At 36.0% G+C, this 16,123-nt stretch overlaps 1 protein-coding gene across 7 annotated transcripts in view; it reads left to right on the top strand.

Annotated features, from left to right (window-relative positions):
* PPP2R5E (protein phosphatase 2 regulatory subunit B'epsilon) overlaps positions 1-16,123 on the top strand; it is a 159,441-nt gene that overhangs the window by 18,151 nt on the left and 125,167 nt on the right. For 5 of the 7 annotated variants that reach the window (XR_002122668.1, XM_019631473.1, XM_019631474.1 and 2 more), the window contains exon 2: positions 50-213. Coding sequence is in view for 6 of the 7 variants with exons in the window: in XM_019631473.1 (XP_019487018.1) it covers positions 57-213 (157 nt within the window). In the remaining variant the exon portion in view is untranslated. The remainder of the gene's footprint in view (positions 1-49; positions 214-16,123) is intronic. The other 2 variants (XM_019631472.1, XM_019631476.1) reach the window with 1 other exon arrangement.

Genomic DNA, 16,123 nt, shown 5'->3' with positions numbered 1-16,123 from the left:
ATAGATGCTTCCCCTTGGGAATATGTTTATGATACCTCTTTCTCTCCAGTAGGGATATGTCCTCAGCACCAACTACTCCTCCATCAGTGGATAAAGTAGACGGATTTTCTCGGAAGTCCGTCAGAAAAGCCAGACAGAAGAGGTCTCAAAGTTCCTCACAGTTTAGGTCTCAAGGCAAGCCTATTGAGTTAACACCTCTGCCACTGCTGAAAGGTAAGGTTCATGACCAGGTGATGAATTCCTTTTTAATTGATCTTTTTATATCTATATACATAAAGTTTCTTTTTGTAGAGTTTCATATTTGTTAAAATTTTGTGTTGCACATTAAGGGGATAGGAGATTTCAGACGTGTTGAAGTTACTGGTGTGTGACCAGATATACTCATTCTCCTTTTCAAAGAGCTCAATTATTACATATAAATAGCTGTGGACAAATGAAAAGAAACTTATTATCAGGAGAATCTGTCACATTGATAAGTAGAAAAACTGGATGCCAGAGAAACTTTAAGAGTCTGGGTCTGTATTTTTTATTTTTTCTTCTGTTGACATTTAGATGTATGCATTGTATGCAGTGCCAGTTACAAATTGTACAATCTTAGTCATAGGAGGTAAACCTAGTAGAGGAGATGGTACCATTAACTGACATATAGAAAATGGTGTTTGAAAGAATTCATTTTTTGGTAATTGATTATGTGCATTCTTATTTTTAGATAGTACAAATAGAAAACGTATATGCTGATCATACTTGTTTAATACTACTTTTCTCTTTCCATTGGAATGAATTAAGGACAAGTTTTTAATATGAGTACTGTTTTTTTCTAAATTAGACCTTTCAACTTTTGTTTAGGTATGTGGATACTTTCTGTTCCTTTTTAATTTTCATGTATTTCCTCTATGTTTATGAACAAGCATTGCTTGAAATGTATTGGAACATAGCATTTATAGCATGGGAACTATCAGAATCTACCTTTGAAGGTAGATTTTTGTTTGCCTCACACTTGAAAGTGAAGAGAAAGGGGACATGAACAACACAATGCACTTTAGAGCCTCAGAGGAAATCCGAAAACCTGGTTTGCTACTTCATTAATGGACATTTATTTCTGTAACAATTTGTGAAATCAGAAGGTATTATAAGAAACACTGGGGTTTGACTAGAAGGATCCTCAAAATTTAGCCAAGCTTGTATTTTTCCCGTGTTAAATTTTTTTTCTTTTTGAGGGAGGGAGATTCATAAATGACATTCCAATGTTTATACTCGAAATCAGTGATAATAAATGAATACTTATTACTGTAAAGATGATATGCCTACGAGTTAGTAAAGATGAACTCTTATGACTCGGGGAAGGGCAGTGTTGGCTAAAGATTTTGCTAGTAAAAGTGAAAATAGTCTTTATGAGGCTTTGGGAGAAAAATAAAGGAAAAACACGCTAGGGATAAATCTAACGATGCTTGAAATACAAAGTTTGGAGGTATATTGGGTTCTTTAGTAACTTATTTAATCTGAACTAGACATATAATAGCTATTAGCATCTATATGTGGCAAAAGACTTTATTCTGAGGAAACAGATTAAACTTTTTTAGGGTAGAAAGGATTTGAAACGTCATTATTATATTTAGGTTTGGGGGCTCATGGTAAACATTTCCATTAGAACTTAATTACCCAATCATAGCCAGGGCATTGGTTTTGTGGGTAGTGAAAGAGGCATGTGTGAGAAGAATTTGGCATGTTTTAAAATTTTGTTGTCTTTTATCTCTTTTTTATTGTGGTAAACTATATATAACATAAAATTGACCATTTTAACCATTTTTAAGTGTGTTTTAAATACATTCACTTTGTTGTGCATCCATCACCACCCATCTCCAGAGCATTTTCATCTTCTCCAACTGAAACTCTGTATTCATTAAACACTAACTCCCCATTCCCCCAACCCTAACCCCTTGGCAACCCCATTCTACTGTCTGTCTCCACGAATTTGACTACTCTATGTACCTCATATAAGTGGAATCATACAGTATTTGTCTTTTTGTGACTGGCTTGTTTCACTTAGCATAATGTCCTCAAGGTTCATCCATGTTGTAGCATGTGTCAGAATTTTCTTTTCAAGGCAGAATAATACTCCATTGTATGTATACACCACATATTATTTATTCATCCATCAGTGGACACTTGGGTCACTTCCACATTTTGGTTATTGTGAATAATGCTGCTGTGAACATGGGTATGCAAGTATCTGTTTGAGTCCCTGCTTTCACTTCTTTTGGATATATATATATATATATATATATATATATATATATATATACCCAGAAGTGGAATTGCTAGATCATATTAATGTTTTTTGAGGAATCAGCATACTGTTTGCCACAGCAGGTGTATCATTTCACATTCCTACCAGCAATGCCTAAGGCTTCCAATTTCTCCACATCTTCACCAGCACTTATTATTTTCTGTTTTTTTTTTATTTTTTATAATAGGTATCATAATGTGTGTGAAGTGGTAATTCCTTGTGGTTTTATTTGTACTAATGATTAAGGATAAGTATCTTTTCATGTGTTCATTGACCATTTGTTTATCCTTTCTCACTTTTTAAGTGAAGTCTGGTAGTATTGAAAAGTTTCCAAGAACTTTGCTCTCCAAGAATACAGTTTTTGTAAACTTGTATATTTTGCCAGCATGGGAGAATTAGAGAGCAACAGGAATATTTATATATGTAAATATATATAATATATCCATAATCTTAATTCCAGACAGACTAAAAGTGATTCTTGTATAGTAAGCCCATTCTGGGAAAATATTCTGGAAAGCATTTCATAAATTAGATTTTCATATCAATAGACTAACAAAGAATATAGATATGGACTTCAGAAATGTGTATTTACTCTTGATTTTTATAGTGAATATAAAGAGTTTGTTAAATGATATTTGTTTCTCTAACAATGGATTGACTTTGTGTATTGCCTTCTCACCAACTTTAGGAAGTAATTTATGGAATATAAAGAAAATACAGGAGGAATTTTTTTAACTATTTCTTTTAGAGAAACTGAAGTAAATTATATATGCATGCCAAAGGATAGTTATAGATTTAATTTTCTGTAGTATTGCTTTGAGTAAATTGATAGGTTTGAGTTAATTTTATTGGGGGTACAGTATAAATAGCAATTGAATTTTGTGTGTTGCTTTAAAGAATAAAGTAAAATACATCCTCAGGGTCTTTAATTTTAGGGGAGTTTAAAATGGAAATTGTGTAACATAGTTATTATGTAACTCATCTTTTTTTTAATAACTCATCTTTTTAATATGTAATTTTTGAAAGCTCCAAAATTAGATATTCATTAATGATTATTTGTTTGGTGTGTATGCATTATCAGAATGTTCATTTTATGCATATAATATTTGACCGACTTGTAAGTAATACTGACATTAATTCTTAGCATCTTAAAAGTCTTTTCACTTGCAGCCTCATAATAAAGTGAAAGGAAAGTTTCATCTGTTTTGCCCTTTTGCTAATTGGTGAGGTTTTAAAATTTGTATCAATGATGTTATTTTCTATAGAAAGTAATGCCAGCATGTAGTTCTCTGTAAATATATGATGAGTGACCTAGCTTTTCCTCAGTTATGTAGTTAATGTAGAATGAAATTGCAGGATAAACCTTGAAACACAGACATTTGAATTTTCTCCCTCTTCATATACTTCTGAAAATTTTTTTAGGGAGTCCTGAAGTTTTTGAGTTTGAAGGACTCTTACTCATTTTACTGATAAAGGGAATCCAGTAGAGGTTTAGTGCCTTATGTGCTTGATAAGAAAGTAAAGACTTGGATGCTTTCCTTGTGCTTACATAGCAGGACATGAAGCAAGCTTTGACAGTTACCTAGGTGAGTGCTGAGTAAGGACAACCAAACTTAACATGTGGGCAAATAGATACACATTCATAATAATAATATTAATAATAATAACTAAAATAATAGTAGTATAATAGTGGTAGTAGGATATGGTTAAGTGATTTATATTCTCTCCCCACCCTATATCCTCCCATACATTATTTCCATCTTTCTTTGACTTTAAAAGATTATGTAAGTATAGATTGGAGTGAAATGTGTTTGAAAACTACCACTTCTTTGAAGATGGGATTATAATGAAAGTGGCATCATTATTTCTAGTCTCACAATTCATTGTATGTTTCTGAGGCATTTTGCTGATAGGTTGGAAGTTCAGTATTAAACATTCCCCAAGCTATGAGTGGAGGGACCCATTCAACAGAGAGAAACTTTGCTTCTTGGTATTGAAACTTTTAGATCAGCTACATTGTATTTCTATAACACCCCTTCTCTAATGAAAACATTATTTTTTAAACTTTAGGCTTATGATTCGCCTTATTACATTTTTATTTTTTAGGGTGACAGTTTGTGAGGACTTTAAAAATTCCAATTTAGTTTTTGTGCTTTTCTAATTATTGGATGGGATAATTCTTCTCTCTCGTCTATATCGGCTTTGTATATTCTAAAGAAGGAATATGTGTATGTAATTTCCAATTTTTATAATGGGCTAGTGTTCTAAAGTGTATTTCTAATGAGAATCGTCAGTTAGGGAAAAATGTCCTCTTAGTGTAGAGCTTACCTTCTTCCTTGTAGGTTAGGATGCAGCATTGCATGGAGGAAAGTAGATGGGCTTTGTTGCCCATGAGAGTCCTAGCTCACTTACTAGCTGTATTACTGGGGCAAGTGAGTTAACTCTTGAAAGCCTTGATTTCCTTGTCTACCAAATGCGGATGATGATAATAATCAATAGATGTGGCAGTGCCACACCTTAATAAATGCTAGCTATTGTTATTTAACTGAGATTTCAGATGTTAGAGTATGAATAACGGGAAAGTATTATTTGATTTTTTTATTTATTTTCCAAGTAAAAAGTTGAAATTGGAAATTTCTTTGAAAACTGTGAAAAAAGAGCATAGTTTTGCAGTCATGAACCTTTTTCAACCAAAAAATTCCAAGAAACAGTTTGCAAAAGTATTGCATTGGGTGGATTAGCTAGTTTTAAACATCTTTATTTGGAGATTTTTACCTATTGCATTATTATCCTGCCACATTTTTTAGTGTAATGCTTTTTATTTTTAACTTATTCGTTTTCTGAATTGTTAATACAGTCACATGGTTCAAATTTCAAGAGATACAAAAGGACGTATAGTGAAATATCTTCCTCCCTACTTGATTCTCCTAGTTTCCCTTCCCAGAAGCAACCAGTCATAATATTGTATAGCTGGTATAGACATTCCTAAACCCTTGATTGAATTTGAAATGCATTGAGCAGCCTTAAATTATATGCACATTTTATATGTGTCTGTCCATTTTTTAAACGTGAGAATTACATAACATTTTTCAGATTCTCAAAGGGGTGTCTGAATCAAAAAGGTTAAGAACCATCAGGCTAGTTTGTACTTTAGATTACTGATGGATGGTTTTTAGGCAACTAAATTTGTAATGAGAGAGGCAGGGGGAAGAGAGAGAGGGGTGGGGGAGGGGGAAGGGGAGGAAGGGGAACGGGAGGAGGGAGAGGGGGAGGGAGAGACCTTTAAAAATTAAGCTTTTTGAACCACAAGAATATCTGTAAGTTAGTAGGTGTTAATATTCAGCTTTGCAGCCTTAGAAACAGTGTAGGAATATTTTTCTTTTGGGGAAGAAATGATAAAATCTTGCACAACACTAAAGTGTTCGATTATACCATTTTCCTGTGTGAAAGAGTATACTTAGTTGTAGGGAAGAGGTATTTCATTCACTTTTAGGCGGGAATATCTTTTTCCTTATATATCCTAATAGCTTGTTTCTGTAGTATAGAGAAAATTCCCATAGAGTTTTATGTGGGCCAGAAAAAATTGAGAGTAAGTGTTCCTGACTTATTAATCATTTAAAAGTAGGGTAGCAGCTTGCATTCATATCCCATCCCATCTAAGTGTGATAATTACTGCCTAGTTCTTAACCTTTGGTTCATGAATTTCTGGGCATAGGGTGCATGCATCATGAATGGGCTTCAAGGCTCTAAGAACCTCCTAAAATTATATGTAAACCTCCTAAAATTTACAGTGATGGAAGGAGAACTGACTCCGGGTGGTGAACACACAATGTGATATACAGATATAAAGAAATAAAAATCAACCGAAAAACATTGGTAAGCATTTCCCATTATATAGCTCTTCCTATACTTATAATAGTTAATATTCTTCAACTCCTACAATGTACCCAGCACTGGGCTAAATGTTTTATCTACTTGAAGGCACTTAATCTGACTCTATGAGGTGGGTTCTAATACTCTCTCAATTTTGGAGATAAAAACCATTACTTAGAAGTCACACAGCTATGAGTGGACCCAGAATTCTAACTTATGTGTGTGTGACCCCGAGGGCCTCCATTCTTACCTCAGGGAGGCCATCTGCCTCTCTTAGGTAATACATGTTACATATAAAGGTATAGACTGTTATGTATTAGGTAAAAATATCATAATATAACTGTATCATATAATTATAAAATATGTTCCTTTCTGCTTAATTCTACTGTAACATAAAAAATGAGACCCCTTTTTGTTTTTATAAAATCTTCAAATACAAAGGGTAGAAAAATATTTTTAAATAGTAAAAGAGGGTGTCATCACTGGCAAACAAACCAAAAAACTACCTTAGTAAGCTTTGTTGAAACATCTAGAAACTTGACTGTTCTTTTCCACATACTACAAAATCTAATTAATATTAAGAGATAACATTATTATAAAATAAAAGTCTTGACAAAAGAAAACTTGATTATAAAACCCTGCTTTGAAAGTCCATTATAACATTCAGATGTGCTATTCTCTCAAACTATGGAAAAAAGAACGTCTGGTGATCTGACCAGCCCATAATTCAGTCCCCAAACATCAGCACAAAAAAAGGGATTTCGCTATACTGAACATCTGCAAAATGAAAGTGATAAACCCCCTAAGTAAAAGGAATCATTCAGTATGTCATACAAAAAATCCACTCCATCTCTCTCCATAAGATACCACTTCTGAAAGTCGAGAACCATATGACTGCACTCATATGTGGGATATAAAACTGAAAGCAACAAAGAAACAAGACAAAGAAAGAAAGAAACAAAAACTCATAGACACAAACAACAGTTTAGTGGTTACCAAAGGGCAAGGAAGGGGGGGTGTAGAAGAGGGAAAAGGGGGTCAAATTTACAGTGATGGAAGGAGAACTGACTCCGGGTGGTGAACACACAATGTGATATACAGATGATGTATTATACAAATGTACACTTGAAACCTATATAATTTTACTAAGCATTGTAACCCCAATAAATTTAATTAAAAAAAAAATACCACTTCTGCCTTCGACCGGAAACATGAAGAATTACTAGAGCACTAAACCACTCTCAGGATTTTAAGTGAACACTCAGCAATTTGATTCTTTAAAAATAAAACGTCTTCATTAAACAAGTTTATAAGTTTGTGATACTTACAAGTTAAAATAAAATTTATATAGCCTGAATTTGGGGGAAATTAAAAAAAAATATTTAGGAAAGAAAAATAAATGTCTATGCTACTACTACTAATAAACTAGATGTCAACTATAAATGTTCATTTACTAACAAATGCTTATTGAATGCCAACTATGTACAATGCACTGATCTAGGCCCTAGAGAAACAAGGTTTCTACAACAAAGACGATTATACTTTAATGGGGACAGAGAAACAGATAACATACAAGTGAACAAAGAGAAAATAATTTCCAGATTATAAATAAGATGCAAGAAACAACAGAGTGATAGAAACTTCAAAGATGATTATTTTTAAAAGTCATGGGGGATGGTCCCTAAGAAGGTAGTATTTGAGCTGAAACTTGAATGATAAGAAGTCAGGGGGAAAGGGGCGGTCGGTTAGCTCAGTTGGCTAGAGCACAGTGCTCATAACACCAACGTTGCCTGTTCGATCCCCACATGGGCTACTGAGCTGTGCCTGCCCCAACTAGATTGGAACAACTACTTGACTTGGAGCTGATGGGTCCTGGAAAAAACACACTGTTCCACAATAAAAATTAAAAAAACATCAGGGAAGAAAGTTCTAGGTAGAAAAAGACCATCTCAATCTTATGAGAAGACTCATTTGGTACCTCAATATTGTTATGCCCTGGCTGGTTTATATCCTGAAAAGACCCACATTATAATGAATTGTTGTTTGTAATTTACAATGCTTCTTGGCAAGTGTCCAATGCATATGTGTTCACATACAGCTAACATGATACTCAGAAAAAGAAAAAAATAAAACAATATGGATTGTTTTATATGGATTATATGGATTATTTCTATTTAAGGAAGAAAAATGCAGTGTATATAGCTGAGTATTAGACCTTTAAAGCAAAAGGAGAACTAGTTCTTATGGAACAATCTCAGCATTACTATTTAGTCAACATCAGTTTCAAACTGACTTCTCATTTCAGGAATAATAATGTAAAGTGGCTAATGTAATTATTTTCAAGGGAAAGTCCAATTTTACAGAGTTACCAGGTGAAATTATTGTTAAGTAAACTTATTTTGGAAGTCTTCTGCTAGGACAGGATCTCCAAACTTTTTTCATAATTGCCTACTCCTATCAGTAAACAATACGTATCTGTTTATACATTGTATACTGTGCTGTTATGCAAATATGTAATGCCCATTGAGAACATACACAGACACAGAAAGTTAAAAAGGATGATATTGAGAAATAAAATGTATAGGTGTTCTGGTGCCTGATTTTTGTACCTCCTTGCCCCTTGCCCATCCTATCAACACATGCCCTGGCCTTGAGCACATCTTTGTTGGGAGATTTTGCTTCCAAGATCTCCCCTTCAGGTTTTGAGGCTTGTTAGTTTTTGTAGCAGTTTGTTTTGAGTCAGAGAAAAAGGAGAAGAGTTGAATGAGAAAACTTCTTTCTTTGCCTTCTTTAGGTTTTTGAATTTATTGCACTTTAAAGAAACCAAATCTGAATTTAGGATTTTGCCAGTTTTAAGGAGTGTCATAGGTGGTTGTTTGTTGAGGGCTCTTATCTTGTTGTCAGTGGGTGGGTTTCACAGGGTCCTTGACCCTCTTGAAATTCCAGGCGGTATTTTATGTCTCTGTGCAGATGGACATTTTTCTGGGCAAAGGCTTTAGAGCTTTCATCATACTTTCAGAGGAGTTTCTCCAAAGGCCAGTTTCTCCGCCGCTGCTTTGGGTGGTGGGGGTCAGCTTCCCCCTTCAGAGCAGAAAGAGAGAATTCGTCACATAATCCCCTTCTGTAGAAGGAGATCTCATATGACCAGACGTTTCTTCGTTTTTAATTTCTTTTTTGATATCAAACAGAATTTTAAAAGGATTTTGAAGGTAGAAGTTACTATGTGACTCCAGTGTGGTGGTTTGGAAATTTTTGATCAGTATCATTTGAAAAATTAAGCCAGGTGAACAGGACTACCAGTGGTAACATTGACTGTGTTATAAAAAAAACATTTTTCCTGGACTAGCTGGGGACCTGGAAGAAGTGGGGAGGAGAAACTCAGGTTTATCTTTGCTGGTGAGTAAGTAGTTTAGCAACCCATGAAACAGAAGAGAGGCGGTGTCTGTTGGTTCTCCTGTGCCTGGCAATGTACTACAACATGGTGTCACGTTGAAGCTTCCCAACAATACCAAGAGCAAGGGATGTTTGCTTTTAACTGACAGCTGAGTAACTTGCCCACTCCTGCAGAGAGAGCCAGGGCTGGGACCCCAAGCCCATCTGGTTCCAGTGCCACTGCCTTCTCCGTCACGTGCATGAGCAGCAGGTAGATGAACACGGGTGAGCACGGGAGCTAACCGCCATCTTGCTCGTGCTGTGCTGGGATGATTTAGTAAGGGAATCATCTTACTGCCTCTTGAAGGAAACTGAAAACTGAGGAGACTGAAGTGATGAGAGGGAGAAGTGGAGAAGACAAGGGAGGAACAGCCAGGCTGGTAGCATGGGAGGATGTAAATGTGTGGTGATGGGGAAGAATCATGGAAGAGCAGCGGGCCTCAGACTTGACTCCTTGAAAGGGCCAGGCATTGTAGCCAAGAGGCGGGCAGGAAGGGTCGTTGGCCCCTCACAATGGTAGAGAGGGGGAAGGTGCTCCTCTGGACTCCAGTAGGACTCAAGTGCTGTCACGGTAAAGGCATGTCAGCCATGGGGTGGTTAGGGTTTGGTAAACTGGTAGCATTCTGGTAGTGGTGTCTCTTACCATGCATTTTTCCATCTTTGGGAACTAGTTTATAGTAGGAAAGGGCATGGGTTAAAGTCTCTGTGAGGATCCTAGCTTTGTGAACTAAGGTCAGTTACTTAACCTTTTTAAGGCTTCAATTCCCACTTTTGTGAAATGGGACTGATACTTCCCAAGGTGGTTGTGACGAGTGAGATGAGGTGGGTAAAGCTACATAATGTGTGGCTGGCTGCTTAATAAATATTCCTTCCCTTATCATTCCGCTTGTCATTGACCTTTCTTTGAGTCACTCCTATTGATCTTGATCTTGTTTCAGAACACACAGTGTTGCGGGAAGAGATCTGGCCAAAGTTATCCATTTATGTGGGCACCATGAAAGGCTTTCACTTTACCGCGATGTTACATTTTAATTTAATTAGTTCATGGTTGCTTGTTTCTGGAACTCTGTTCAAAGTAAAATGGTAAAACATTAAAAAGAACGTGTAGAAAATTGGGACTTGGCATTGTGTCAAAAAAAGTGCTGTCTTCTAATGAGGAATATACAGACTTTCCAGTTAGCCTTTTACCAAAGTACCTCCAGAAGACAGTATCTGTAAATGGAAGGGGATAGTCCACTGCCGCACCTTGTAAGGAAATACAGTGAGAATTTAGAGTGGGCTCAGGCTCCTGAGGAGCCGTCTTATATTAGAATTTGGAACCCGCAGCTCTCTGTCGGGTGCCTTGCACATTGTAGGCATACAACCCTTTTGTTTTTGAATGAATATTTTGAAATCAAGGACATTTGTAGCAAAAACGAGTTTCTTTTGAGGGTCAGAAATGACTTCAACCTTTGTCTCATCAAGTTAATTTTCCAGAAAGATAATGATGCATCAAAAGGACTAGTATTTTCCCCCAGTTTATGAACAGAAGTCAAAATGACTTGAAAGCAGATTGATAACAAGGAACTTTTTAAAAATAAAAGGAAGTTTCAGTGCTCTCTGTCCTGTCCTGTCCTGTCCTTCCATGCTTCCACCTACATTTGATCTCCAACTCTGTCTACAACTGATAAAATGAACTGGTGTTTTTAACATTAACGAGCCATCTAGAAATAATATTCATTTCACTTTAAGAAAGCTTGAAGATATTTTTGTCAAACAGTTAAGATGAAGTTTTAAAACTCAGTAGTTCTAAAATTTACTTGAATGTGGCTGGATCTAGGGGGATCTGTAAGTTTTCAGGTATGAGGAACTTTGACATAACCTTTGGCTGCTGATAAAACTTTGCACTTTAATACTTAGATTTAGTTGTTGAAGACTTTGGATGGAGCTATATTTTGTTGTATTTAGATTTATATCTGAACATTGTAAAAGGCATTTCAACTAATGGTAGAATTTATTTAGAGTTTTCTGCTTTCGTGGGATGTTCTAGAAAAGGTGTATACTTTAGATGTCGTTGGGCTTGCTAGTGGAAGACCCTGTACTCATGCTCTTGAATTATGGTGAAGCTCCAATGAAATGTTTGCAAATGCTTTTCAAAGTATGTATGAAGCAAACAGCTATAAAAGGAGTCTACATATGATCTGGCTAAATAGTCTCCTCCAAGGGTCTTAAATTCTCATTTTTGTCATCGTCCTATCGGCTACGTAATTCAATCCATTCATTCATCAAATTTCTGAGTAGGTTGATGCACCAGGCACTGCCCTGGAACAGTGATGAACAAAACAAGAAGGTTGACGAGGTTCTTCCTTTCAAAAGGCCATTGTAGCTGGAGGTCAGAGACTGATGGGGCTGTTCAGGTTGTCAGGGCCAAATCATTCAGGCTGGGTTAAAGTTTGTCCTTGATCCTGTCCTTGTACATATCCTTAACTGTACAACCACAGAATATACAAATCACCTAAAAACCCCCTGCCCTGTCATGAGGAATAATATTTTCCTCTCGTGTTTATATGTTCTTGTGTTACAATTAAAAATTTTTTGTTCTGTGATGATTAATAACATTATAATTACTGTGAGATAGTCTTATTGTTGGAGTTGGAATTAGAAAAAGTTCTTTTGTCATGGTAACATCGTACTTGTCATTTTATGATACTGAGGTTTCTTTGAAGATTACTGGAAGATTACTTTGCAATAGTCTTATTACTAGAGTTGGAATTTTAAAAAGTTCTTTTTTCTTGTCATGGTAACATCTTTCTTGTCATTTTATGACAGTAAAGTTTCTTTGAAAATAGATCACTTAGTCATTGCTTGCTTTAAAAAAATATTACCTATTTACTTTCAGACTATAAATATGAAATGTACAAAATGTCTTTTTACTAAGGAAAATCCATCTGCATGTCTAGCTATATGCTCTATAGGTGGCACTGTATTATTAAAGTATATATTCTTAAGTTTTCATGTGTTTTAATTCACTGTTTTATGAACTGCTGCTTGAAATAGTGGGGTACGTAATACTGTAGATTTAATTCATTTCAAGAATAAAGGTTTAGAAGATTAGAGCTAGAATTACTGTTAGCACCAATTGAAGTTCATTAAATGATGATGCAAGCAACAGTAAAACTAGAGCCAGGCAAAGCAATTAACATTGGTTATGGTGTTATGGTTACTGTGAAGATTGGAAAAATAAATAATTGAAAGTATTTTAAATTTGACAAATTGAATGAAGTTAAAAATTGAATCCACCTCCTTGTCACTTGCTAATTTTAAATTTTCCTGAGCTATTATGATTTAAATTATTGAACATTATCTGTGCTGTATTCTGTGGGTGGTGAAAATTGAGGGGAGTGAGTGCTTTTCAGTACCAGTACTTGAAGCAGAACTGGATTTGAGATGGTTTACATAAGGAGGCAAGCATCATCTATGATTATCTCAAGCTCTGACCTGTGGGAGAGCCTAATAAAATAAATCAAAGGACTGTAGAGTTTGGAGTTTTTGACAGTCAGTACTTAAATGACCACTCATGTACCTCAGTGGTTAATGAATCACTTAATCATTGCTTGCTTTTATTTTTCTAAAATAATTTTAGAATCATTTCAAGATTAGTCAAACTGTGTGCAACCCTGTGAGTGCAAATCTATGTTTAATATTAACATAGTATTGGTGAAATTATATTTCTTTAAGGTTAATGAAATATTATTTTTCTTTTGCATGTTAATGTGAGTAGTACATGACACCTACTTTCTTGGCTAGAATGATCCCCCCTCCCCCCCACTTTTTGAGCAAGGCTGTTTGTAAATCTATACTGTATCTTAAGAGAATAATTTCTTCACATTAGAGCATCATAGTCAGTGATTGCTATTCATTTCTCCTCCATAATGCAAGGATAGTTGAGCAGTGACTTGCTTCTCTCTTTCTTGGTGAGATAGTCATGAAGTTTTGCTTGCCTCCTTTGAAAAAGATGAGAGATCAAAAGCCTCTCCATAGGGTGATTTTGATGACTGATTGAGTTAATATAGCTAACACTTAGAGCAGGGTCCTGGTCATGGTGTCATATAAATGTTAGCTGTCTTTGTCATTGTCATTGATGTTATTATTATTTATTTATATATACTACCTATTATCTGTATTTTAAGACGTGGCTTTCAAGTGGGTCCTTTAAAGATGATTTATTTCTGTATTCTATGGTGGCTGTTTGTTTTTAAAAATCCATTAAGTTTATCCATAGACTAAATTGTTTAAGTGAAGCAATACATCACTATATATTGCATTTGCTAATGAACTTTAAAAAGCATTTGAAAAGCATTTTTGAGTGAAGTAACATTTGGAAGCTGTCAAAGTTGGTATATTACCAAACCCAAGGACTAGTCCAGCCAAGGGTAAGCTGCTTCGCTTCATGACAGATCTTAAGGTATTGTGTTCACCTGTCTTCCCCAGCTGGTGTGTGTGGTGTGTTGGGGGTGATTGGGGAGTGGGTTGTGTGTGATGACACTGAACATCGGGAGGGACTGTTGGTGGTTGCTAAATGTAATTGAGGTTGATGAATGCTACCTGGACAGATAGGAAATAGCTGTTAATCTAACATCTTTCATTAAGTGGGAGCATTGAAAAATTAAAAAAAAAAATCTAAAATTAAAAAAATATCTGAAGATGTTGCTAGGAGTTTTGCAAAAGTATCTTTGGAGCAGATGGCTTAGAATATGAATTTTATGTGTGTTAGAAATTTTTTCTTCATCTGCCAGTTTCTACCTAACGCTATTTTTATGAACTGGAATTATGGATTTGTTGAATACCAATAATTGTGATTAGCAGTGAAACCTGTGTTTAGTTTTTATTCAGACCTAGCAAGTTTTTTTCCATTTGCTCCCTCATGGGAAGTTATGGTTATTACAGTGTCCAAATCACTTATTTCTCATACTTGTCTCAAGATAATGAGTGTCATCATTGACACATCTTCAGTTTCTATTGAGATGAGAAAATGTATTCAACCCCAGTGGATTTTTTTTCCTTTCATAAGAATTTCAAGTAAAATAAGTGACTGTGAATGAAAATACTCACAAAAGCAACATGTACATATGTTTGAAGTAGGGATAGAATAAGGGAAACCCAGGTTCCAAGAAATTACTGGCAGTTCAGAGTTCACTAAGTGATTGAGTTGGAATGTCAGTCAGAACTCGCCCCCCCCCCCCCCAGGTTGTCTTCTTGAGCTGGTAGATGCTGGTGTTTCTGTAAAAACTCCAAGACTAAACAATGAAAGCCTCAGTCAAGGCAGGGTGCTCTATGTGTATATCCTGTTTGCCTTCAGCTTAATAGTCGTTTTACAGGTGGATTTGCAAGTGCATATAGAGCTATGGCCAGGCCAGAAATACAGAGGTCATGTGGGAGGCTAGGGAGCCTGACGATGAAGACATAAAGATGGTGCATGTCCAGCAGGGTGGAGTTATGGAAAGAGGGAAGGTTTCCCTCTTTAGCCAGTCTTAGAATTCCAGCCAATTTTCCTGGCAAGCTGGGTGAGCTTGGACAAATGACCTTCTCAGGGCCTCAGTTTGCTCATCCGTAAAGTGATGATAACATCGTCTATCTTGCAGGATAGTTTGAAAGCTGATATATATGAAATGCCTAGACCAGTACGGACACATGGTAGGCACTTGGTAATTGACAGTTGTCATAATGTTTCCATCCTTGAGGTCAGGGACCATGCCCATTCAGGATAGTGTTCCTGTTGTCCAGGATAGTGCCCCCTTCACACCTTCTCTGCTCAGTGAGCACCTGTTGAGTGAAACCATTCTTTCAAGCAGGAAGGGAATTCTTCATGTACAAAAGCAGTGCTGACTCGGATAATCACTTCTTATTCCTTTTTCTTTCCTGGTTTGTATCTTAAATATTCTTTTAAAGAATTTTTTTTTAAAAGAAGAGAGTGTTTGTGCAATGTGGCTGTGTAATAAACTGAGCATAGCTTTAAAGACAGGTTTATGATTATGGCCCACTCTGGTTAGCCGAAAGGTGCTGTTTTGGACAGATCAGCCTCTGAAAGGCCTGTGATTATCAAAGGTTGCCAAGTGCGTTGATGGGCTCCGCGCATAAGTTTCCTTTTCTGGTTTTATTTCCAGTCTCCTCAGCCCTGGTTGAGAGCTGGCAGTGTCTGGCATATAAGGAGACAGGAATGAGTATTTACTGAATGAATGAATGAATGAATGAATGAATGAACGAATGAATATGGTGATTATTAAGATATCAATATTTAGTGGGGTCTTTTTTTGCGTAATATTTATTTGATCAGCTTTGGAGAGCAGAAGCAATATACAAACATTAATTGAATTTCAGAGCAGCATCCTTGACTATGAAACAACCAGCTCAGTTTCCTGTCACATCTCTGGTTTAGACCAAAGATTTGCTGGCTCATATGAGTTGTTGCTGGTACTAACCTGGCGCTTTGCCTGCCTCCTTAAAATACACCATAGGAAACTTTTCAGTGGGGTGGAACCCAGGTCCTGAAAA

Source organism: Hipposideros armiger, unplaced genomic scaffold (genome assembly GCF_001890085.2).
Source record: "Hipposideros armiger isolate ML-2016 unplaced genomic scaffold, ASM189008v1 scaffold_1002, whole genome shotgun sequence".
NCBI classification, from domain to species: Eukaryota; Metazoa; Chordata; class Mammalia; order Chiroptera; family Hipposideridae; genus Hipposideros; species Hipposideros armiger.
This window is presented reverse-complemented; position numbering and strand designations above follow the sequence as displayed.